Raw genomic sequence first — 25,526 nt, forward strand, 5'->3', positions numbered from 1 at the left:
ACCTCGCGATTTTTTGAAAAAAAAATAAAATGTTTTTTTCACCCTTCGGGGTCCTTCAGTGACCCCCTGACAAAGGCTAGGGGGTCAGGAACTCTGTACCCTGCCCCTTTTTCATGTTCTCCACCTTTCTTTTTCGCTGTCACACACCAAACACACAAAATGGCGGCCGACACTTCCTGATTTCGACCGATTCGAATGTTGACTGACATGTAACCACCAATCAAAATTGAAAATTTCGCGAGGATTCGTCAACTGGCGCCAAAGTTATTCAAAATAGAATTTTGAGATTTCCTATGGAAACACGGTCCTAACTATAACTATCTACTGGCAATCGCCAGTAGATATTTTTGGCCTTGGGGGTCCTTGTGGGACCCCCTGAGCAGGCCTAGGGGGTTAGGGTGTTTCTACCCTGCCCCCTTTTTGCGTTTTGCGTGCTTTTTTCTCTGCTTTCTTGTGCCTCGGTTCTACTGAGGCACAAGATGGCTGCCAACACTTCCTAGTTTGAAGTGTTGACAGCCAATTAGCATAAAGCTCGTGCTCGGGAGGATCCGCGGCCCTAGCTATATATATGTTATTACTTTTGAATTTCTCAGCAACTACTGAATGGATTTACACCATTTAAAATAAGCATTTACAATGCAATAGGTCTCGCATTTGCGAGAGTTGGAGCTATTTGCATTGTAAATGGCAATGCCTTTTATTCATTTGTTTCGAAAACCTGCAAGCGGTGCATAAACACGCACTTTGTACGTATAGTCCTTGCTTACGAGAAGCAATGCTGGCAGTAAGCAAGCACTATAAGTACAAAGTGCTTCTTTATGCACAGCTTGCAGGTTTTCAAACGCATAAATAAAAGGCATTATCATTTACAATGCCAATAGCTCAAACTCTCACAAATGCGAGACCTATTACATTGCAAATGCTTGTTCTCGCCACTTAAAGCACTTACTGAAGGGATCACCTAGCAGTAGACACAAGCATGACTGCACTTAACCCCTGCTGACCCAAACTCGATGTACTTGGTCTTACATGGGAAGTTGACTATATTTGCACAGTGTCTCGCACAGTAGAAGTTCAGCGGTGGGTGGGACCTGATCTCTTTTGTGTATTTCATATCACAGTAAGATAGGAAAAAAATAACACCATATAAGGAGTGACCTTCTGTTGCTTTGTGGATTGCAGGTTTCTTTGCTGCATTTTCTTGATGAAGATATCTGGGCTAAAGGTTTGTGGAATGTCTCCATACAGTGGAACTAAGAATTAGGATGAGTGTAGGACAATATGACTTCACGGGTCTTATGCCGTCCTTTGTGCAGGGAAACAACAGACGTTCACGCGCATAGTTCACATGCTCACCTGTTCGCCCCCGCTTGTGGCTCACGCATAACTAAACATTCTGTTCTGCCACCATTTTGTTATCGTAGCTTTGTTATCTTGTCCCACTATGGTACTTATGTGTGCTTCTTTACGTGAGTTGGCCCTGGTGTGTGCTTTATCTTTGCGGAACATCATATGTGGGTCCACTTGAGCGTATTTTTATTGTATGGCCTGCTCCACTTGTACGTTGGCTTTTCATGTGATTTTGCTTTTTTGTGTTTATTTTGTGTTGCTTGCTTGAGCTTTTATTTATTTTTTTAACTCGTGCTCCCTTCATGTGCAAGTTGTGTTACTGATATGTGCATATGCTTTTTAAGAATGCTTGTTCTTTATGTGTGCACATTTCTTATGCTCACGAATCCCTTGTGCATATGAGGTAAGTGTACAGCCTGCCATTGGTATCACATTGCATTACATGTAATTGCACGGCAGAACTTCCGTCTCCTCCCCAAACACGTATGATACTGTCACAAAATCCAACACCGACGCCTCATCACAGCCCAACCACTCCTTTCTAAATCCTTCCTGGTCCTGTGTTCGTTAACTGATATTTCAGATCTGGTGTCAGCGCAGTGCTCTGCACTGATAAAGGGCAACAGCTTGAAGAATGTCTCCCACCCACACATACAAAATAAGATAAGAACAAAATGCGAAGGCCTGTTTACAGAAAGCGAACACTCCTGGGAGAATACAAGAATCATGGGGGGAGCAAAGATATGCTGGACACTCCATATATTATTTTTTTTAAAAGCCAGCAAATAGATAGCAAGCAAATGTGTTCCAAACCACAAAGCCAATGGTAAACAACTGACTATTTCCGGGGAAGCTTTTATAATATCCCCAAGATATCTTTGCAAACCAGGCTGCTGTGCTGTCTTTGGGGTTCAAACAAAAAACACAAAACATAAGTCGGGGCGAGCTGGTACCATTTGTGAAGCGCATTCGACTGATTTTGCATATTTATATAGCGCGAACTCGACCCGAAGGTATTGGAGCGCTTTACATAGCACCGTATTTACATTACACATTCAGGCACGGGGAGATTAAGTGATTTGCCCAGAATCACAGGATGTGGACGTGACCTCGAGGCTCGAAGCCTGGTTTCCTGCACCAGAGGCAGCAGCGCAGCCGACGGACCATCCCCCTAAGAAACTAGATTCAGAAGACAACAGTATCGCTTAGGTTAAAACGTGAAAAAAAGAAAACTGCAGTGAGAGAGAATCGAGATATCACCTTTCATTTCCGGCGCTGGGTGTTGTAAAGGCATTGACAGATGGCATGAACGCGTGAAGACATCAGCCTGAACAAGTGTGTGCATGGTGTGCACACTACAGAACGTGTCAACTGTTCCTAAAGGTGTCATGCGTGTTTATGTCGGGAGGGGGGGTACACTTGCTTTTATTACAAGTTTGTGGTTTTTTCCGTGGTAAACGGAACAAAGCATTGTGAGAACGCCGCCCTCGTTGCCCACATACTGACGCAATTCCACGCATCTCTTAAAGCGGCTTTGTGAAATAGCCCATCAGTGGGACCCCCCAGCACTGCGCCCAACACTGACAGCAGAAACATGCGATTGAGGACAAATGCCTGTTTCTGATTATCCAGACGCGCTCCTGCGATCCTAAGTGTTTATGTCGGGAGGGGGAGGGGTAGACTTGCTTACATTACGGTTCGATAGTAATGGGGCGGAAAACATCAGAGAGCTAAAAATATGTGAAAACCTTGCGAGTTGAGAAGGACCGGATGCGGGCATGTTGGTTTGCGGATACCAAGGCGCGGGACCACGGCACTGCCCTCATGCGAGTTGAATGCCCCACTTGTGTTTCCTGTATGGAAGTGCGCAGAGAATTGTAGAAAGTGATCGTTATGAAATGTATTAAAACAAGTGCGTCCTGGTCCTGTCTGGGCGTGAGAGGAGGCACCAGGCAACAACAAACTAGTGCCTACAATTGAAAGATACTGCCCTGCAGTGTCAGGGCACTATAGTTGGTCGATGCTGCTTCCTCCGAAAACGGAAGAAAGCAGAAGTGACGCACCGGCCCACCATCCAATAATGAGAGAGGTTAAAACAGCAATGCCACATTTAAACCAATGGCAAGGGACGAAACAAAAAAAACGCAATGGGTGGAGTTTCACCCTTAATACTAATTACTTAATGCCTCGTAGAGGCAGCGCATGCGCTGCCCTATGCAAGACCTAAAAAAGGCACGACTGAACCAAGGGCTACCTTTTTGCCAAATTTGGTGTAATTCCATTCAGCAGCTCGGGCTGTAGCTGCGACTAAGGTGCCGATTACGATCCGGTAAAAACCGGGTACGAACCGTCGGTCGGAGCGTTTTCCCCGTCCGACTCGTACCCGGTCGTAAAACTTTACAAACATGAAATTACGATTCGCACGGAAACACCATTTCCGTACGAATCGTAAAAAACACCGACCGACGAAAACATACATACGAATGTGATCCGGGAATGCTGCGACGTGACGTCGGGACGCTTTCAGGCAGCGTTTCACGACCCAGGAATTACGATTCGAACCGACAGCAGTCCGGACGGCAATATTTTCACGGCACCCAAAAAGTGCCGGAAAAGCGAAGTACGGCGCGATTCGACCAGAGTAGGTGGCCCGGTACGCACCGTACCCCCCCAGCCCCCGTACATACGCGCCGAACCCCCTGTGTATGTACACCCGTGTACATTCGAGTCGAACCCACCCGTGTACGTTCGAGTCGAACCCCCCCGTGTACGTTCGAGTCGAACCCCCCCGTGTACGTTTGAGTCAAACCCACCCGTGTACGTTCGAGTCGAACCCCCCCGTGTACGTTCGAGTCGAACCCCCCGTGTACGTTCGAATCGAACCCCCCCGTGTACGTTCGAGTCGAACCCCCCCGTGTACGTTCGAGTCGAACCCCCCCGTGTACGTTCGAGTCGAACCCCCCCGTGTATGTACACCCGTGTACGTTCGAGTCGTACCCCCACCCGTGTATGTACGGTGCGTACCCCCAGCGTACCCCCAGCGCGTACACGGGTGGGGGTACGACTCGAACGTACACGGGTGTACATACACGGGGGGGTTCGACTCGAACGTACACGGGGGGGTACGACTCGAACGTACACGGGGGTTCGACTCGAACGTACACGGGGGTTCGACTCGAACGTACACGGGGGGTTCGACTCGAACGTACACGGGGGGGTTCGACTCGAACGTACACGGGGGGTTCGACTCGAACGTACACGGGTGTACATACACAGGGGGTTCGACTCGAACGTACACGGGGGGTTCGACTCGAACGTACACGGGTGTACATACACGGGGGTTTGACTCGAACGTACACGGGGGGGTTTGACTCGAACGTACACGGGGGGGTTCGACTCGAACGTACACGGGTGTACATACACGGGGGGGGTTCGACTCGAACGTACACGGGGGGTTCGACTCGAACGTACACGGGGGGTTCGACTCGAACGTACACGGGTGTACATACACGGGGGGGTTCGACTCGAACGTACACGGGGGGGTTCTACTCGAACGTACACGGGGGGGTTCGACTCGAACGTACACGGGGGGGTTCGACTCGAACGTACACGGGTGTACATACACGGGGGGGTTCGACTCGAACGTACACGGGGGGGGTTCGACTCGAACGTACACGAGGGGTTCGACTCGAACGTACACGGGTGTACATACACGGGGGGGTTCGACTCGAACGTACACGGGGGGTTCGACTCGAACGTACATGGGGGGTTCGACTCGAACGTACACAGGGGGTTCGACTCGAACGTACACGGGTGTACATACATGGGGGGTTCGGCGCGTACGTACGGGGGCTGGGGGGGGGTCGGCGCGTACATACGGGGGTTGGGGGGGGTCGGCGCGTATGCGGGCACGTCTCCATGGTTGCTATGGGAGTTCGGTGCGGACGGTGTTTTTTCCATCCGGTTGTAACCTCGGACGCACGGGATGGATCGTGATTCCTCGGTCGGACTTCACCTTTCACATTTGTATGGTAAATCGTACGAGGACGTGTCGGACACATTTTCCGACCCGAGGACGTGTGGGGAATGATTCCCAATGCGGTTCGTATGGACTTTTTACCATGCAAATCGTGATTGCCAGTTCGTACGGCACTTGTACGATTCGTACAGTAAAAAGACCGGATACGAGTCGCACGGGGAAATTTTTTACCGGATCGTAATCGGCACCTCTAGGTTCCTATAGGAAATTGCATGGGGAAAACGCGTTTTGGGACCCCCTTTTTTCTCAGTCCTCGCTTGCTGAATCACCCCGAGACTTTCAGGATAGGAGCGGACGGGAGCTGGCCAAAAGTTTTGAAAATTTCGCGAAGATTCGTCGACCGGCGCCAAAGTTATTGGGAATAGAATGTTGCAGATTTCCTATGGAAAATAGGTCCTAACTATAACTATCTACTGGTGACCGCCAGTAGATAATGCATATATATATGTATATATATATACATATATATATTACCTACTGGCAGTCGCCAGTAGGTAGTTATAGCTAGGACCTAGTTTCCATAGGAAAAGTGTTTTTTGTTTTCTCAATTTCTTTGGCGCCTGTTGACGAATCTTTGCGAAATTTTCAAAACTAGTGGCCCGCTCTGGTCAGCTCCTGTCTTGAACGTTTTGGGGTGATTCGACAAGCTGGGGCTGAGAATAAAGGGGGATCCCAAAACTTTTTTTCCCCATGTAATTTTCCATAGGAAACTTTAGACACAGCTACAGCCTAAACTGCGGAACGGAAATACACCAAATTTGGCAAAAATGTAGTCCTTGGTTCAGAAAGAGCCCTTTTGTAGGTCTCGCCTGACCCAGCGCATTTGCTGGTCTGGCGAGACTTATTTAGAGGGCTCCAAAAAGTGCTACCAGGCCAGCCTAGAGCTACAGTGCATGTGCGCGCGCGCGCCGCACTTTACCGCGATTACTTTCACTTTCGGGGCCCCACGGCTGCTTTGCATAGCCAATAGGTCTTGCTTTTGGGACCTTATAAGTATTTAGTTATGCAACTGTTGCATGGCTAAACACTTATAAGGTCCCAAAGGCGAGACCTGTTGGCTATGCCAATACTTGTGTTAAATGGTGCAGATCCGTTCAGTAGTTCCTGAGAAATTTGAAAAAGAAAAAGTTTCGATAATCCTCATAATCCGATGCCTCCAAGAGCATATCTGGGCAACTTGCGTGATATGCGATGAAACTCCGTTGCAAGAGGTGCTGTGCCACCGCACAGATATTCCATTCAGCCAGCACTCCAAGCGCAGCAGCACATGCCATGCGGCCATCCTGTGAACAGGCCTGGTCATGGGCCACTAAGGGACCCATTAACAGATCATAATCCGGGTCAGTGCATGGCGCATTGGAAAGGCATAAATCCAAAGCCCAATAAAAAGGGCATCGCTGGCAGTAAAACACGGGTTGCACGCAAGTGAAGTAGGCAAAGCAAAAAGTTAGTCCATAACTCATTGTATGTTGCATAGATAAATCTTTTCGATCTAGGAGATTTAGGATCCAAGAGAAAATCAGACAAGTTGATGTCGCTTGACAAGTGACGGATATTGTTTCACAGGTGACAGAGTGGAATGTTCTAACCACTTTTGACACAATTTTCTCACTGAATATGTGGGGACCGAGTGTGAATGTGGGTACCAGGGATCAGGTCTAGTTTGTGTGAAACCCGTCGTCGCATTATAAAAACGCAGTTGACAAGCATTAGAATTGGTTTGCCACAACAACCATTCCGAAGGGTCAACATCAGAGATATTGAAACTGTCATTTTGAAACAGAGCTTGTAGGACATCTATTGTATAATTGGGGTGATTACGCCAATTATCAAATTCCGCCAATGACGGAATAGAAGGAGTATTTCAATTTTTGGCAGTAGCCAGGCAAAAACAAGTAGTTTGGTACACCATGTCATTCAAAAACAATATTTGAGTCGGTATCAGACATGCACAATGCAAACCCTCTGTTCCTTGCACCTGCAAATCTTAGAGCCCCAAATCGACTTTAAATCCATGGTATTTTTCCAGTGATCATAACCCTGTAAGGCCAAGTCAGTCCTAAAATTGCTTGAATATATTAACTTTGTGTGTGCGTCAAAATTAATTTAGAGTGAGTCTGCAATTTCAATTTAAAGAAATAGAAGTCTGGATTGGACGTGTTTTAATCAGTGAAGTAAGTGAACCTATTTTTAAGTGTTTTTGAACTATCCCGTAAGGGAGATGGACAATATTCCCACTGAGTGTAATTAAAAGTACGTCTTAACGTGTTTGTCTACTGCAAGAAATGGTGCCCATAATGTTGATAACAGAATAAATCAGCATAATTGGCAGTATTTAAATACAAATCTTCAGCTTCAAAAGCAGCATAATATTTCAAATCGGAAAACAATGAATTCACTGCCTGTACATTCCAATGATCAAAATGTATGTCCTGTGTTACCACATCTCCTAAGGAGACGCAAAACACGTATAGCATCTTGAGGACCTCCGTTGGGCCATGAATTTCGAATGCCACTTTATTCCAAACGATGCCTTCTGCAACTGGGAAAGCCGAAATGTTCACAAGGGCTTGTTCCTGTTTCATGATATGGGATAACGTGTGTGGAGCCAGAATACCAACAACTTTACAGCAAAGCATTCTGGCAAATAATAACCATTGATGAGCAAGAAGAACACTGTCACAATTTCATTCAACAGAAAAAGAAAAATCAGGATAAGCACCAACCCGATGTAAGTCCAGGGTGAGACCAGATAAGTATTATTGAACCAAGAGAAAAAAACACTTCTCTTTGATGGAGGCGATGTCACAGAAGAAGAGGAAGAAGAGTCATATGAGAAACTCATACGGTGTGCAAAATAACCGCTTGCACCCACGTTCAGCAACGGTGGTAGTGCAGCATTAGCATCATGTTGTAAAGGACTGTCCGGTACCTCAATATGGAACTCATCAGCAGGATAAGTGTACTCAACGTCCATGTTGGAAGGCACTGTGGATGAAGGGACAGCAGGTAAAAGACTAGCCAGACTTTCTATCTCACCATCAACGACACGGGGATTAGTTGAAGATGCAGGCATCACCAGATTCAAAGCAATAGCGTTGCATGAAACACTCGAATATAGCAATAGAACAATGACTCAACTGGTATATCAAGCAAGGGACTGTTCAAAAATGATATCAATCACAAAGAAAAGGGGACATGGGAGACCAAAGCCAGGTGAGAAGGTTGTTATTTACATAGAGAAGAACAAATTTACAACTAAATTGCGGTAACCATAACAACCAATTGTGCACTGAAAGTGTTGCAGTGAGTAAACGGCACAGTGACACAAGTGATTATGAAACAACGTAAGGTGGCGCAAAAAAATATATGCAGTGGAGGTCAAACGAAAGTATTTTCAATACACGGGTACAATTTCATTGTTTGTAAAGAGACCCCTTGATTGCCGCAAATGGCGTTGTGGAGTCGACGGCATTTCAACCTATATAACTAAAGGTCATCATCAGGACGATGGTCACATGGTTCTTGAAATGTGCTCTGAGGTCATTGATGCCGGATTTCTTGACACTAATTTACTGACCGGCCCTCACCCCGGAATTACTCCTGCAGCCCGGTTCATTTCCAGCCCGGTTGTTTAACCGCCGCCCCCTTGATTGATCTTCCAACAGTCCAAATTCCAGCCCTGAACGCTGTGCCCTAATAGTGAAGTATCCCAGACTAACAGAGTGCACCCTTGGATTCCCATCCCTCACTATGATCTCAGAGCACATTTCAAGAACCATGTGACCATCGTCCTGATGATGACCTTTAGTTATATTGGTTGAAACGCCGTCGACTCCACAACGCCATTTGCGGCAATCAAAGAGTCTCTTTACAAACAATGAAATTTTACCCGTGTATTGAAAATACTTTTGTTTGACCCCCACTGTATATAATTTTTTCGCGCCGCCTCACGTTGTTTCATAATCACTTGTGTCACTGAGCTGTTTACTCACTGCAACACTTTCATTGCACAATTGGTTGTTATGGTTACCGCAATTTAGTTGTAAATTTGTGCTTCTATATGCAAATAACACACTTCTCACTTTGCTTTGGTCTCCCTTGTCCCCTTTTCTTTGTGATTGATATAATTTTTGAACAGTCCCTTGCTTGATATACCAGTTGAGTCATTGTTCTATTGCTATATTGCTTTACCGGTCTCAACTGGGATAACGGGTTTACTCCTGTTTCAGTTTTCCTGCATGAAACACTCGGAGTCACACTATTCAGAATCGGCCAGATGCTGTAGCTTGACATTGTCAATTTAAATTTATCTATTGTCTTTACAACCAGGCATAGGTGGCAGTATCTGTGTACGAGTACCCTTCAATCCAAAAACCAGGACCGGTGCTAGATAAGAGGAAACAAATTCTTTTTGTTCTCCAGCTTTTCTCGTACCAGATCGCCAATCTTAGGAAGCCAGCTGGCGACAGGAATCAGCATTGCTGTGTCAGTGTAAGAGGATTTATGTTCAGTAGCATAGCTGTCACTAGTCTTTTGAAGGTCCTGTAACATAGTAGAATGATTATCTACGTCAAATGTGGCAGCTGCCCCCACCACGTCTAGACCATCAAGGTCAGGCACAAACATTTTGATGCCAAAGTGCATTTCGTATGGGGTCCGCCCACCCAGAGATCTTCGTGGGAGATTATTAAGTGCACGTTGTACCTCATACAAATGGGCCAGCCAGTTTATGCCAGTACCTAAGACTCTAGCTGGCAAAGATTGCTTTAAAACACAGTTCATTTGCTCCACTATAGAATTGCCCTCAGGCCAATATGGAGACGAAAACTGCACCAGCACCTCCAAAGACTTCATCGTGTCCTTGTACGCCTTGGAGGCGAACACTGGACCTTGGTCCGAATGGAAGGTGCCACAGGCAAACATCCCGACAAAGACACGCAAATCTCTAATGACATTTCGAGCGTCAGCACTGTGTTGTGGCGAAACCCAGAGGAATCTAGTGTACAAATCAACTGCAACAAAAATATACTTATATGCAGTATCAGAAGTCAATGGACCACAGTGATCAAGATATATACAGCCGAATGCCTTATTTGATATATGTAGCTGTGTCTGCGGTGGACGTGAAACCGTAGTTGGTTTGATTTGTTGACAAATGTCACAAGAAAGCACATAACTATGAGTTTGTTTATATAAACTACACCACCAATAACGTTGCTGTAGAATAGACACTGTCGCGGACACCCCAGCATGTGCAGAAGCCATGCCTTCATGTCCTGCTATGATCAATGGAAGTCTGCGGTCCATGTTGGGAATCAGCCGATCCCCAACCGACGGAATTGAAGCATAAGGAACTTGTTCAGGAGATCAATTATAAGACTATTTAGATGAGAAGCCCTGTGGGTAAGCCGTTCCATCTTTCATGGTAGCAATAGCTGCCAGAATTTCATTATCTATCTTAGTCATGGACCTTGCAACTGCTGCAACGAAACACATGGCTACTGCAGATTTGGCCGCCTTGTCAGCCAAAGAATTACCAAAAGCATGTGCTACCACATGCTGATGGCCAAGAGTATGAATAACGTGTGTGAGTGGGTTTTTTAAGCTCCGCCACTCAAACCCATAGCATTTTATGCTTTATTGAGCGACCCTTAGAGTCTCGATAATCATTTTGAGACCAAAAGAATAAGTTGTCATTAAAGGACTGGACACAATAGTAAGAATCGCACACAATAAGAGTACTCACATTAGGATCAGCAAACTCGAGAGCAAGAACAAGAGCACGCAGCTCCGCCAATTGTGCTGTACAGTCCCCAAGTGCTTGTGTATGCACAATGGAAGACTTAAATTCGCCATACACAATCGAATCAGCACGAATCGTGCAAGATGCAGAATAAGCATGTTTGGACCCAATGGCCAGTTGAGCCGAGCCGTCGGTGTAAATGATACATTTGTAATCTTCCAAAGGAAGCAAAGACAACGGAGGAGGATGAACATGTTCATACTGTAAAAACTCCTTTGTCGAATGAGCAGGATCACAGATAAACATGACATCAGCCGATGTCAAAGAAGTAGCCCTTTGGATCCAATGGGGATGTAAAGCTTTAGAGTTTGGTAAACTTGCCTTAGTCACCGCTTCTAGAGCAGGGATAAGCAAAACCATTAGAATGCCTTTCCCTGGGCCAGCGAGCTTTCTTTCAGAATCGCCATTTGGACTGCCGTCAAAAAAAAATTTACATTGGAAAAACGCATTTCCACTGCTGTGCACAGATGTGATTTGTATGCAATAGGTACTGTGTCCCCTTCATTGAACGTTAGGTACATGAAACCCACCGTCCCTGGTACAAAATGTATGACTAGGTTCGTAGAATTATCACGTGTCAACAAGAAGGTAGTCTCTAGCAGATCAGACTGCAAAGATCGTAGAATAGAGGTATGTTCCAGTAACCAGCAGGCAGAAGTAAATGTAGGTTGTATCAATGCATAGAGCGGTTTGATATGCTGGGCATAATCAGGAATGAATCTCCTCCCGAAATTTAAAAATCCCAGCAAAGACTGAAGTTTCTTAGGTGTAGAAGGAGGTTACAATTGTACACATTTCTCCAGAAAGTGGGGGGTTAAGCCCTACCTTCATTGTTGAGCTCATAGCCCAGTAAGAGCACCGCTAAGCAAGCGATGTGTGAGTTTGCAAAATTGCATTTGCACTCATAGTCGGCAAGCGATAGTATAATTTGGTCCACTCGGACTAGATGGGGCATCAGCTCATCATCTGTCAGATAAATATCATCAATGTACAAGAACACATCAGAGTCTATGCTGTGTAATAGAGACAAAACACATGCAGCAAAAGCCCTAGGGTTTTTCTTATACCCCATAGGCAAGCGTGTACATTTTTTCTGATTTCCGACGCCGGTAAATGCTGTCAAGTCATGGCTCTCATGAGCCAAGTTGTGACTGTAGAAACCATTGGATATGTACCGTGTCGTCTTATATTTTTTAGGAACTATGCTGTTCACTAGCACAGAGCTGTGGGTGTTCTGTACCGCAAATGTACGACAATGACTATTCAAATTTTGATAATCTAATACAATGCAATATGAACCGTCTGGTTTTGATACCGTAAAAAGAAGATTATTCATCAGTGATATACAGGATTCATTTGCCCCTTGCTATTCCAATTGAGTCAGAATGTCACAAACAGGAGCTGTAGCTTCCCATATGATTGGATATTGCGGTTGTGGCTGCAGATTTGACCATAATGGAATCTCATGTGCCGGGGAATCTTTATCCCAGCCCACTTGATTACAGTACACTGCCGGGGCAAGGGCCAAAGCCCACTCCGCTGCGAAAGCCTTTGCATGTTCTTCAGGGACCTATAGTGAAAAACTCAGAAGTATCACGTCCTCCCCTCTAGAAGTGGGCAACAAAAATGGTGGAGGCCAATCTGCCTCCACCAACAAAACATTATAGGAAGAAGTGAGATTTTCCCAAAAAAACGCTGTAATTGTACGCTATATATCACCCTCAATTTGGAGGACTATCTCATAGAGTCTATCCGGGGGGAGCAACTCGAGTATCTGCTGTTTCTACTGTAATAAATGTATCAGTTGCTCTCGCCTCTAGACAGGGACACAGTGCCTCCTGCACTATGGTAACCTCCGCTGCGGTGTTGAGCAGAGTCACTGCCCATCGTCAGTCTAGGAGTAACATCCTAACCTACTGAGGCATATTTTGCTGTTAAAGCGGCAACCTTTTTCTTTTGATACGGGGGTCCAAAATGAGGCAGTCCCTCTTGTTTGGCTTTCACGTCAAACATGCAAGATTGATCCCGTCCCTGCTGTGTGGTCGCACCTTTGCCACAATCATGACGCTCTCCTCCACCGACTCGAGAGTCCGATGAGTCCTGTAAAGAATGAGGAGAGCGCTGATCAGGGATTTGAAATCTATCAGGAGACTTAATTTTCGAGTGATTGTGCAAATCATAAGTTTGCTAAGAAGCTTCGGGTGTCGGTGAACCAGCACGCGAACCCTGCTTCTCTTGCTGCTGCCCCTGTTTTTTGGTTAACTAGTTCTTTTTAGGAAAGAATGGTCGCCCTTCCTTCTCAGGTTGGGCTTTCTGTTGATATTGATTTTGAGGTTGCGGTTGAGTAAAAGGCTTAATTCCTAGACTATTGCACCCTAAGATTTTATAAGCTTTAGCAATAATCTTCAGCAATTTGCGCTGTTTTTCTGTGTCTGCAACAGCCTCCAAGCGTTGCGCCACCTGCAAGCTTACTGCATCACCCTTAACATTAGCAAGATTCATATCGCAAACAATATCGAACACTCCCTCCAGTGCCACCTCGGCCCCATGTTCATCGTGCCCACGTTTAATCATGTATGGGAGAACGGTCATTGAGGGGGTGCCGAAACACATCGAAAAAACCGCTGCAAACACTCTGACCCAAGTGTTACAATCAGCTAACTCAGGAACAAGACCTATAGGTAAACTCATTGTCATTCTGTGTTTCTCCACTGGTGTGGTATTTGGAAAAACAGCTTCGAGTTGTCCAATTTTTTCAGCAAGCCAATAAGGAAGTTCGTCCTTATTTTGCAGTCGCTTGGCCATTACTGAATTAATCATGACGGGACGGATGATTACGCCACCAGGTCCCGGTGGTTGTGCAGCAACGTCAGGTGGTCCCACCTGGAACTTGCGCAACTCAAACCGAATAACAGCTCTATGTATACGTATTAATGAAGTGTGTAATATGCTTAGCTCTGCGACTGGAACATTGAGGTAATTTGGATGTGGGGTATACCCAGCCAAAATGGGTCATGTGGCCCGATCAATTGACAAGGGGCCTAAACGGACAGCAGTTACAGGGTGAAGAAGGGCGTCATTGAACCATATAGTATGTTGCTAAGCCATTAGCGGAACTTCAAGAGATCTATAAGGTCGATAATTCTGCAGAAGGGCAGTGGCAGTATACTTGTGGAACAACTTATCTGTCCCATCGACTGCCGGAAATGTGACCCAAGAATAAAATACCTCAAAGCGGTGAGCTGCATCCGCTTCATCAACAAAAATAAGCGTCAGGGATTCCATATTGAGTCAAATAAGCCGTGACTGGTGCGCAGTTAGGAGGTGCTATGGCAACCGCCATAATCAACTGTAGAAAATAACAACTTATTTGTGTCAGCGCAATAACGGGTAAAAAGAAAGAGAAAGACCTTTTAAAATTCATGCTTGAAAAACCTATTAAATATCACAATATAGGAGGCTACACCGTGACAACCGTCTCCGGAAACAGAAGTGAGGGGTTTGCGGACAAGCACAAGCACTACTCAGGCATCTCGCAGATAAGTACCAGACCAAACGTTGGCGGCGCCTTGTTGTGGGGATTCTGCACATGCACAGAACTATGCACAGGAAAACAGGACCTCGTGTGTAGGGGCTAAGCCTTCCTACAGCCTAAGTACCTAAAATCCCAGAACCGACTAGGTATAATGTCTCATTTGTTCTCCTACATATTCACGTGATTAGACGACCCAGAACACAACACTCCCAACTCTCTCAGGAATTGTGGTAGCAAGACGTACCCTTGCGCTCACTCACTCTTACTTATCCACAATGATATTAGACAGAGTCACTGTTATAGTTCAAAATGTTTATTTTTAACTATCGTGCTCTATAATGCAGTATACGAGCCACTACCAGCAGCAAAACGCATAAACCTAACACGGTTAGCATTGCAGCAAGTCCAAGGACTATGAAAGGGGAAATTATCGTATACAGACAGTGGATAAAGGACAATAAGGCCTAACCACCCTCCCCTTGGAAAGAAGAAGTTTTATTATATAAAGGAAGATCTCTGGGCTTTGTCAGCAGACCCCATACCTTAGTGCCTAGATGGTAGTTTTACATCATAGGAACTGCAGAGCACTTCTCCCTTGAAAGGTCCCTCTCCAAGTGTGTGTTAAACCAATACGTAATCCCATAAAATCAAAGCACAGGTTTCCAGCAGCTGCAGCTGTGTAGCTGGTTTTGTGTAAGTGCTAGGGACTGACCAGAACAGAATAACAAGGGGTATTGTTTATCGACCTTGCACATCGTCTTCAGACTAAACTCCAGGAACAGGCAGAGAACGCAGAGAGCAGACAGTTCTCATGTGAAAAGCACAAACAGAGACTTGCATAATAAAGTCATGTAGTAACGTGCGCAAAAGCAGCATCATGGCAGCAGAGCTCATGCTAACTTAGCAATGTCGACAATGTCCCCAACGGCCATACGACAAGACAAGGTTTCTGATGACCTGTATACCCCTGTCTCCAAGTGTTAATTTATGGCCCAAGACAAAAGGAAGTGATTTGAACTAGGATTTGCTTCTATTCCAGAAAATCTTGAGATAATGTGTGTGTTATGAATGAAAGCATCTTTGAGATATGTCTTCACCAACCAGTCCCGTTTGGAGTGTCCCTTAAATATTGTATCCTCTCAATTGTGAAGTGTCTGCATTGGACAAAGTTGTTCAAATGTTTTAGATTCATGAACGGGCAACACCCCCAGACTAAGAAGAGGAAACCTTTGGAGTAGAGAGAAACTTCCTGAAGTGTGCTCTTTGAGAGTAACACTTGAACATCTTGGGCAATCACTTCTTTTTCCAGTACTGAGAAACCCATGGACAGGGAGGAATTAACTACACTGGGGTAGCATCACACTCTATTGTTTAACCTAGTATTGTATGTACCACCCATTGGTCTGATGTGATAAAAGAAGGCAATTCAGCCATCCAAAAGAATTAAATTGATATGACCTACCTGGATTGGCACAAGCTTTTCCTCTCCCTTGTTGAAACTTTCCTCTGTATTAGTTGTCACTGTAAGTAAAGAATGAGGTATATCCTGCTCTGTCACTGAATCCAGCAGTATGGCCTCAACTGGGGGCATAGAATGATGGTAGGAATTAGCTCTTTTGAGGCAAGCCAGAGGAGCTCTCTCTCTCTCTCGCTCTCTCTCTCAACTGACTTTTTGAAAAACACGAGGCAAGAAAACGTTTTTTAGGTTTTGTTGTGCCTTATCTAATGCATGAATGTTAGCACATAGGCGGAAATAGTCTTTCAAAATGATCTCCAAAGAAGTGACCTTCTGCTTCTGTACCCAGCTCCTCGTATCCATTTCAGATAATTTGGGATCAATCCCCTTGACCCCAACTAAGGGCCTGAATTAGATCTCTATGGGCAGGTTACTCTGTCACAACAGTTACAGATATACCGCCCGCTGAAATATAAATCTCATGCGATATATATGTTGGCGGCGAGGATATCTGTCATCGCTGTGACAATTTAACCCGTCCGTCAAGATCTAAATCCGGCCCTAACTTTCTTTCTCCAACAATGACATGGACTTTTTTCCTGACCAAGCAATACACCTAACTAAGCCATATTGTCAGGCTACTTGGGTGTTCCTTTTTAACTGTCCTGAAGAAGACGCTTTTTGATGCACAACTGATATGCGTTCACAGCTTAGCTGGTCCAACATAGTCCTTGGAAATTAATCAGAAATGTCCCGAATGTAGAAATATTATGAACTATGTCCTTTGACCAGGCTTTCATATAAAACAAATGTGAATGTTGTTTATGTTTTTCAATATGTTTTATACACCAATTTTTGCACAGACAAAGCACTTTTGCCCCATCAGCGAAAACCATCGTTAAATTGATTGGTGCATTGTTTTCATAGATTGTCACCTATAGCTTTTAACTCCTGTGTGTGTTTTTGCAATATCTTCCTTCTATAAATATAAAGTTAATCTGCAGAACCATTTAATGTGATAAGATATTTAGAGCCCTGTAGAACACAGGGTAACCCGATAATAGATAGCAGGGTGCACAGTGATAGCATTTTTAGGTGTCGCTTAGCGTTGCAGCCCGCATGCGCTGCTCGCTCTGAAAGATATATTGGGGCAGATCTATATTGGAGATGCGCCACTTTTACGCCGCCGTTGCGTCACTTTTGTGACGCAGTGGCGGTGTAAACCCTGCACCACGTTGCGCCATATTTACATCGTGACGCATCTATGGAGATGCGTCACGATGTAAAGCCCTGCGCCACGTAAAACTTGCTTCAGGTTTCACGTGGGCGTGTCGACAGAGGGGGGGGCGTTCCGTCGCAGGAACGCCCCTGAAAAGTGACTCAGTCAAATCTATAAGATTTGACTGAGTCACTTTCCCAACGCTGATGCGCCAAAACCCTGCGCCTGCTTGAAGCAGGCGTAAGGCTTGACGCACCATGTTAGGGATAGGGTAGGTTGGAACAGTGCTGGAGTTGCGTCGCGCTAGCGACGCAACTGAAGCATTGCGCCAACCTTACGCCATCGGATGCGTCACGCATCTGTTTATTCCTGCGCCATGATGCGCCGCATTGTAAATGCGGCACATCATGTGTGGCGCAAGGGTAAACTTGCGTGACGCATCATTCCTGGCGCATCCTTGCTGATTTGCAGGGATGCGCCAGGAAACATAAATCTGCCCCATTGCGTATGAGGAGATTTCAGAAGGGGACTTGAAGCCCCGCCCATCATTTTCATTGGGTCGCATCAGCGTTTATGCTAAACGCTGGCTTCCCATTGAAAAGGAAGCCTTTTCGTTACCGCCCTTTCTCCTTTTCGTCCGGCCCATCCGGACTGGTTCGTCTACTTCACGGCTGTCGTGAAGAAATTTCTTATTTTTAGAGGGCCATCTGTTTCTAATTAGCGTGGCGCACTTGTTTGTTACAGCGGAGGGTATTACTGCAATACGTAGCCTGGCTGTCCTGAACTTTTCTGCTCATGATGCCGCCTTCTTTCTGAAATTAAACCCTTGGTACGTGTACAGTTTGCCCGACATCTCCCAGAGATTACTTTTAATTAAAAATATTCCGATTCTAGCATTACTACAGGAAAGAGTGCGTATACCAATTCCAGCATTACACACGCTTTAGCCTTTTTATTTTGTTACAAAAAAATGCAGAGGCCTATTTTTCTGGAGCCCAGCCCAGAAGTTGATACTCATTTGTCTTTCTGAAAGTAATTACAGCGTGAAAGGTTTCTTTATTGGCTGGGTTTTGGTGGGCCTGAGTGGCATTGTCCCCGCGGGCTCCCCGCAGAGTGCATCTTCTGGGACACATATATTCATGGCGGAGCCCTCGCATTACAGGCTGAGCCCACACAGCTCAAGGTGCATTGTGGGAAGCCCCGCCCGCACCCCTATTCATATTTATCACCCACGTCCCCTCTCTGAGCGGCGTGACCCTTGCCCCCTCTCCTGATCGCTATTAGCCATTTTATGGGGGTGTCAGACCCTGCTGCAGTTGATAGAGGCTGCTTGGCCTTTCTGCCCGGCTCTCTTTCTCTTAGCCCAGCCAGGGGGCAGTGTAGCCCCGGGCAAAACATATTCTTCTTTCCAGGGCTCTAATCCACCCTCAGCGTCGAGGAATAATTGCCGCCGAGTCCACCGAGTCCGCCGGTTCCCAGGGCTTTTGTCCCCCTCGATCAGACACATGCCGGCTCCTGTAGAGGGGCTGTCTGCTCCCATCAGAGCCTGTGCCCTCCACAGCGCTTGGCTCTCCCTGCTGCAGGTGACGGTCCAGCCAGAGGCCCCAGCTGCCCAAGTCAGTTGTTTCTGCAGCCTGAATCACATGCACGTTTATGTGCCAGGCCTACTCTTCTAAAGTCAAAATAGTACTTCGTCATTTTGTATAAGCGCTTTATAGCGCACTGCTGTCATTCAGAGCCCTATAAATAGCAGGTGCTATAATTACACAGTGCAATAGCACAGATAAAAAAGAAATGAATAGCGTGGGGGACTGTGTAAGAGAAAGCAAGCTGCAAATCAGTGTTACAGGTAAAAAAATGTCTTCTACTGTGTCACCAACTATTGCTGCAGGCTTCATCCCCCGAAGGCCATGCCAATCTCCAGGCATTCAGTTAGCTAGCCTTCATGGCAGCAGAGAAGAACCCCCAGTTCTGTTCGCTATATTTTTAAAGAAACGTGACTTAACATTCAAAAATCCTAAATGACAAAAACCATACACGTGTAGTAGCTGTGGAAAAGGGGCCTTTTCACCTTTTCTACATAGTTACTTATTCAACTAGCCACACGGCTACCCGGCCGTCCATCTTCAGCCCTTTATTTAATCAACACCTCCACCAGATGCCTGTCTCGCTTTCTCTTTATATGCAAGGTTACTGAAATTATGCAGCAATGGAAGACCAAGTTATGTGGCAGGGTAAATTAAATTCTGTGGGAAGAAAATAAAAAATATGCAGTGCAGTGCGGCTCAATCTGTGGAAGTTGTATTTCACTATTTTATCATACACCATTGTCAAGCATTTGCAATGCAATAGGTCTCGCATTCACACGCTTTTAAGCTATTAGTATTGGAAATAATAATGCCTTGTATTTATGTTTTAAACCCCAAAACATAAATAGAAGGCATTGTCATGTACAATGCCAATAGCTCAAAATCGTGTGAATGCGAGACCTATTGCATTGCAAATGCTTGTTGTTTTGATTCTACGATATTGTCTTCTTTCTCACAGACCCCCAGCTCTCTGTGCTGTGACAGATGCCCCTCTGGAACCAGAAAAGCCATCCGGAATGACCAACCAATCTGCTGCTATGACTGTGTGTCCTGCTCAGATGGCGAAATGTCCAATCAAACAGGTATGTGACCTTTATCATTAGCACAGGAAAAAGAAGCTGGCACCTGGTACCTGTGTGCTGCCCCAGCAAGAACGCTAGGAAAAATTAACAGGCTGGAGAGGGTCTCAGTCCTGGCATCCACACCTGGCAGTCAACTGTGAGAGGGTTCTATGTCTTAAATACACCTTTCTGATTATTTTGAAATTCTCAGGCCTCGAGATGAATAAAGTAAAATACAATAATTAGCATATGAATTATGTTGCATGTTCACTAAATTTTATTACACATTCTATGTCGCATTAATACATATATATGAATAATTGGTGGGCTTTCAATCTATAATAAAGCAAACAATATATGTTGAATATGTGCTATCAATCCTACAAAAGCAAAAAGAACAATTGACGGATGGAATGCTGAACAATGTCATACATTCACCCCAGTACAGAGATCTGGGCATAAATCCATAATTTTTTTGCTCACCGTGCCATTCCAGTTTTGACTCGGCCATGTGCAAGTCAGTCTTGACCCTGTGCCCAATGGGAAAGTCCATCCCGAACTGCCAGGCCAGGTCCTCCCTGGACTGGAAACAAGCATCCTAGGACCGTTTTTGGGGTTTCACCCCTCATCAGCCAGGATTACTTGACTCAAGGGGCATGGAGAGCACTGGACCCACGTCGGGGCATACCCATCCCACTCGGGGTGACAAACTCAAAAGGAACAATTGATGGACAGAATGCACAACAATGTCATACATTCACCCCATCATTTTTTTGCTCACTATGCCATTCTAGTTTGGACCCAGCCATATGCAAATCAACCTTGACCATGCTCCCCATGGGAACAGTCCAGCCCCAACTGCCAGGCCAGACCCTCCCTGGACTGGAAACAAGCATCCTGGGACTAGGTTCGGGGTATCACCCCTCATCAGCCAGGCTAGCTTGAATTTAGTGGCATGGAGAGCATGGGACCCACGTCTGGGCATACCTGCCCCACTTGGGATGCCCAAACAGCCTAAGTGCAGAAAGCCACGGTTTCTGTCCTAATTCAATGATGGTGAGTACCCACACTGCTTCCATGGAGACCACTCCGTCTGTGTTGCTGGTGCTAGGCTGCAGGATCCTTCTTGGGCACAACCATGAGGTTCTAGTGCAATAAGAGCAGACTGTAATATCATTATCCAACTTGTGACATTGTGACTTAAGTTTTCAAATTCCTATTATTTTTCCCTGGCACAGTTGGAGTTATATCCAAACAATTTGCAATGCACAGATCTGTATTTGAATGATTTCCTAATTATTTATATTTTAGGAACCATTTCTGGGTGGCCATCTTGACATAGCTCATAGTGTACTGGAATGTGTAATTCTGTATCCCTTTTCACCATCACCTTGTGCACAGCTTTGGCTTTGTTGTTCGAGCTCACTACCAGAAGTGAAGAACATAGACTTCAGAGCCCAGTTTTTTTCTTAACACTGGTATTAACTGTTCTGCTGGGTTGAAAGAAAGCTCAGGTAGTGCATCAGTTTGTAGTACCAAACTATCCCATCACTATTGACCCATGAAAGCCAGACCATGAGAATTCCCTTAGAATGGTGAATGAAGGCGAGTAGGCATAAATGTGTTGATAAAGCAAAACCAACTGTTCCCATGAGGCACAGGATCAGACTGATTTGCACATGGCCATGTCTGAACTGGGGTGGCAGAGTGAGCTAAAGATTGATGATGGATTAAACTCAGATCAGTTGACGGGGGTGAGTGCTTGCAATGTTTAACACTCCGTCCATCATCCCCTTTGGTTTTGCTTTGTTCGCCCTAATTTGGCAGGGTATGCCCAGACGTGGGTCCTTTGCTCACTGATTCACTGGATTCAAGCAAGCCTGACTGATGACGGCTGATTAGCCAGAAACCGGTCCCAGGATGCTTGTTTCCGGTCCAGGGAAGACATGGCTTGGCAGTTCGGGCTGGACTGTTCCCATGAGGCACAGGGTCAGACTGATTTGCATATGCCCATGTCTGAACTGGGGTGGCGGAGTGAGCTAAAGAATGATGATGGATTAAATCCAGATCAGTTGACTGGGGGTGAGTGCTTGCAATGTTCAACATTCTGTCCATTTTCCCCTTTGGTTTTGCTTTGTTCACCCTAAGTTGGCAGGGTATGCCCAGACGTGGGTCCCTTGCTCACTGTTTCACTGGATTCAAGCTAGCCTGGCCCTGGCTAATGACGGCTGACTACCCAGAAACCTGTCCCAGGATGCTTGTTTCCGGTCCAGGGAAGACATGGCTTGGCAGTTCGGGCTGGACTGTTCCCATGAGGCACAGGGTCAGACTGATTTGCATATGGCCATGTCTGAACTGGGGTGGCAGAGTGAGCTAAAGAACGATGATGGATTAAACCCAGATCAGTTGACTGGGGGTGAGTGTTTGCAATGTTCATCACTCTGTCCATCCTCTCCTTTGGTTTTGCTTTGTTTGCCCTAAGTTGGCAGGGTATACCCAGCCGTGGGTCCCTTGCTTACTTTGCCACTGGATTCAAGCTAGCCTGGCTGATGATGGCTGATTAGCCAGAAACCGGCCCCAGGATGCTTGTTTACGGTCCAGGGAAGACATGGCTTGGCAGTTCGGGCTGGACTGTTCCCATGAGGCACAGGCTCAGACTGATTTGCATATGGCCATGTCTGAACTGGGGTGGTGGAGTGAGCTAAAGAATGATGATGGATTAAACTCAGATCAGTTGACTGGGGGTGAGTGCTTGCAATGTTCAACACTCCGTCTATCATCCCCTTTGGTTTTATAAATGTGTTGATACCCACCAATGATTAGTCAACTTAGAGGGTTCAAGTGCAAATTCTCATTGCAAATATTTAGCGACAACATGATATTCCCTGAACCTGCCCAGACCATGCCACAGTGCCTGGGTTATTCCGCCAATGGTCTGACTTCAACACATAGCCCTAAAGTTTATGTCTAAAACATAAAACTAATATTATAATTTATTCAATTGTTTCCAGATATGGACAGTTGTATAGCATGCCCAGAAGACCAGTGGTCCAACGAGAAGAAAGACTCTTGCATCCCCAGAACTATTGAGTTCCTTTCTTACGACGATCCCTTCGGTGCGAGTTTGGCTTCCATCAGCATCTCCTTCTCAATAATCACTGTTGCTGTGCTGGCAATCTTCCTGAAACACAGGGAGAGCGCAATTGTGAAAGCTAATAACCGGGATCTCACCTACATCCTCCTCCTGTCTCTCATGCTTTCCTTCCTCTGCTCCTTGTTATTTATTGGACGTCCTCGGAAGGTGACCTGCCTCCTCCGACAGGTTGCCTTTGGTATGATTTTTTCTGTTGCTGTTTCCTCCGTTCTGGCGAAAACTATCACCGTTGCCATTGCTTTCAGTGCTACAAAGCCCGGCAGTAAGTTACGAATGTGGGTAGACTCCAGGGTATCCTACAGCCTTATCCTTCTCTGCACACTATGGGAAGTCATCATCTGTACAGTGTGGCTGGCCCATTGGCCTCCGTTCCCAGACCTTGACACAAAGACTGAATCTGGGAAGATGATCCTGCTCTGCAACGAAGGGTCTGTCACTGCGTTCTATTGTGTGGTTGGGTACGTTGGTCTTGTGGCTTTGTTGAGCTTTATGGTGGCTTTCAAGGTGCGGAACTTACCAGACAGTTTTAACGAGGCTCATCACATCTCCTTCAGCATGCTGGTGTTCTGCAGCGTCTGGGTCTCCTTCATCCCAGCGTACCTGAGCACAAAGGGCAGGTACATGGTGGCCGTGGAGATATTCGCCGTTCTGGCCTCCAGTGCTGGACTGTTGGGCTGCATATTCATTCCGAAGTGTTACATTATCTTACTGAGGCCAGAATTAAACACCAAAGAACAACTAATGAAAATAAAAAATCTGCATCAAAAGTAGAAAGTTATGAGCAGCGCTGCGCTCTTCTATGCCGCAACGCATCGCATACACTTAAAGCCAGAGATCAGAAAAGAGGAAGTAGAAAAATATATCATTTGTTATTGAGAATGTATCTTCAAACACTGCACTGTCTGCTCCATCCGCTTCAGGAATTCAAAGTATATAATTAGAACATGCAATTAATCTAGAAAATAAAATATGTGTATACCATTCTTTCTATTCAGCAATGGTAATTTGTTATAAGAATGTATATTTGTATTTACAGAAATTACTGTTTCTAACCTCAAAATTCAAATTTTATTGATTTAGATCTAGGCAGAGAGCTACAATATTTACAATTATAAATCATTACAATTCAATGTACAGAAAAAAGGCCTGACAGTCTCAGTGCAAACCTCACAATAAATACATTGGTAAAAATGATTTAAAAAACTAGTGCGAATTGTAAAAAACAAATTCATCGGGAGGAGCCTTTGCCGGGGCAATCAGTTTGTCAGCTTTGAGAATGTTATATTTAAGACACAAAGGTTTCAAAAATGGCTTTCTAGCTTCCTTCACCAGCGTAGTGGTACAAACAAAAGAGTGTGCTTAATAACCTGTGTCCCACCATTCCACAGTTCACACATTCCAGTCGCATTTCCTTTATCAGACCAGTGCTTTTTGAAATGATCTAAAGGTAAGGTGCCCAATCTTAACGTGAGAACAAAGCGCCTGACACTATTTTCATAGAAAACTTCAAATATTCTTGATTCTGTTGAAAAGATATACTGTCAGGGTAAGGCTTATATGTTCCTAACAGCGGACATGAGTGTAGCTTGTTCTGGCAGACTGTGAGTGGTGCTGGTGTCCGCAGCTGCAAGGGGCAAGAGTGCACTGGAACTGCCCTAGTGCAGCCTTCAGATTATCTTTAAAGGTATCCCTTCTTACTTCTCCATTGAAAGTTTCCTGCCTCAGCTTGGCCTAACGATGTTATCTTCAGGAGAAGCTTCGCTTCAAATAAAATTAACTAGACCATTTGCTTATGGGAATACGCTCTAGGGCAGGAGGTAAAATGAGAGGTACAATCGCCCTATAAATATCTAAGAGGGTTATAAAATGTTGCCCATCGGAGGAACAGGACAACTTTTTTAAAGAACCTATAGGCGCTACTGCCTTGAAGCCTCTGTGGAAAAGATGAGATGTATCTTGTAGAGACTGAGAAAAGACCCTTCCTAGGGATGTGTATGTTTTTACTGTATACAGTGGCCTTCCACCCAACCTCTAATTAAAAGGGCGATACCACCCCTTCCTCTGAAAGGCAACGCCTTGGTCTTAGCAACATTCATTTGCAGGAAGGTATCCTCCACGTGCTTACAAAGAACATCGAGATCTGCTGAGGACCAATAGGCGCGAGATCAAAGACGACTACGTCATCAGCGTACAATAGAACATGCACATTTTGAAGTGCCATTCGAGGAGGAAAATTATGAATATTGTTAAAACCGTCTGATAAATCACTAAGGTAAATTGAAAACGAAAGAGGAGCTAAAATACAGCCCTGTTAGGA

General features: G+C 45.4%; 1 protein-coding gene across 1 annotated transcript in view; it reads left to right on the plus strand.

Moving 5' to 3' along the window:
- Nucleotides 1-23,980, plus strand: part of LOC146863577 (vomeronasal type-2 receptor 26-like) — a 549,574-nt gene extending 525,594 nt beyond the window's left edge. Inside the window, exons 4-5 of the mRNA XM_085640885.1 lie at nucleotides 19,953-20,076; nucleotides 23,067-23,980. Of these exons, the coding sequence (XP_085497011.1) occupies nucleotides 19,953-20,076; nucleotides 23,067-23,980 (1,038 nt within the window). The remainder of the gene's footprint in view (nucleotides 1-19,952; nucleotides 20,077-23,066) is intronic.
- Nucleotides 23,981-25,526: the final 1,546 nt, after the last annotated feature.

Source organism: Triturus cristatus, chromosome 2_1, assembly GCF_964204655.1.
Source record: "Triturus cristatus chromosome 2_1, aTriCri1.1, whole genome shotgun sequence".
NCBI classification, from domain to species: Eukaryota; Metazoa; Chordata; class Amphibia; order Caudata; family Salamandridae; genus Triturus; species Triturus cristatus.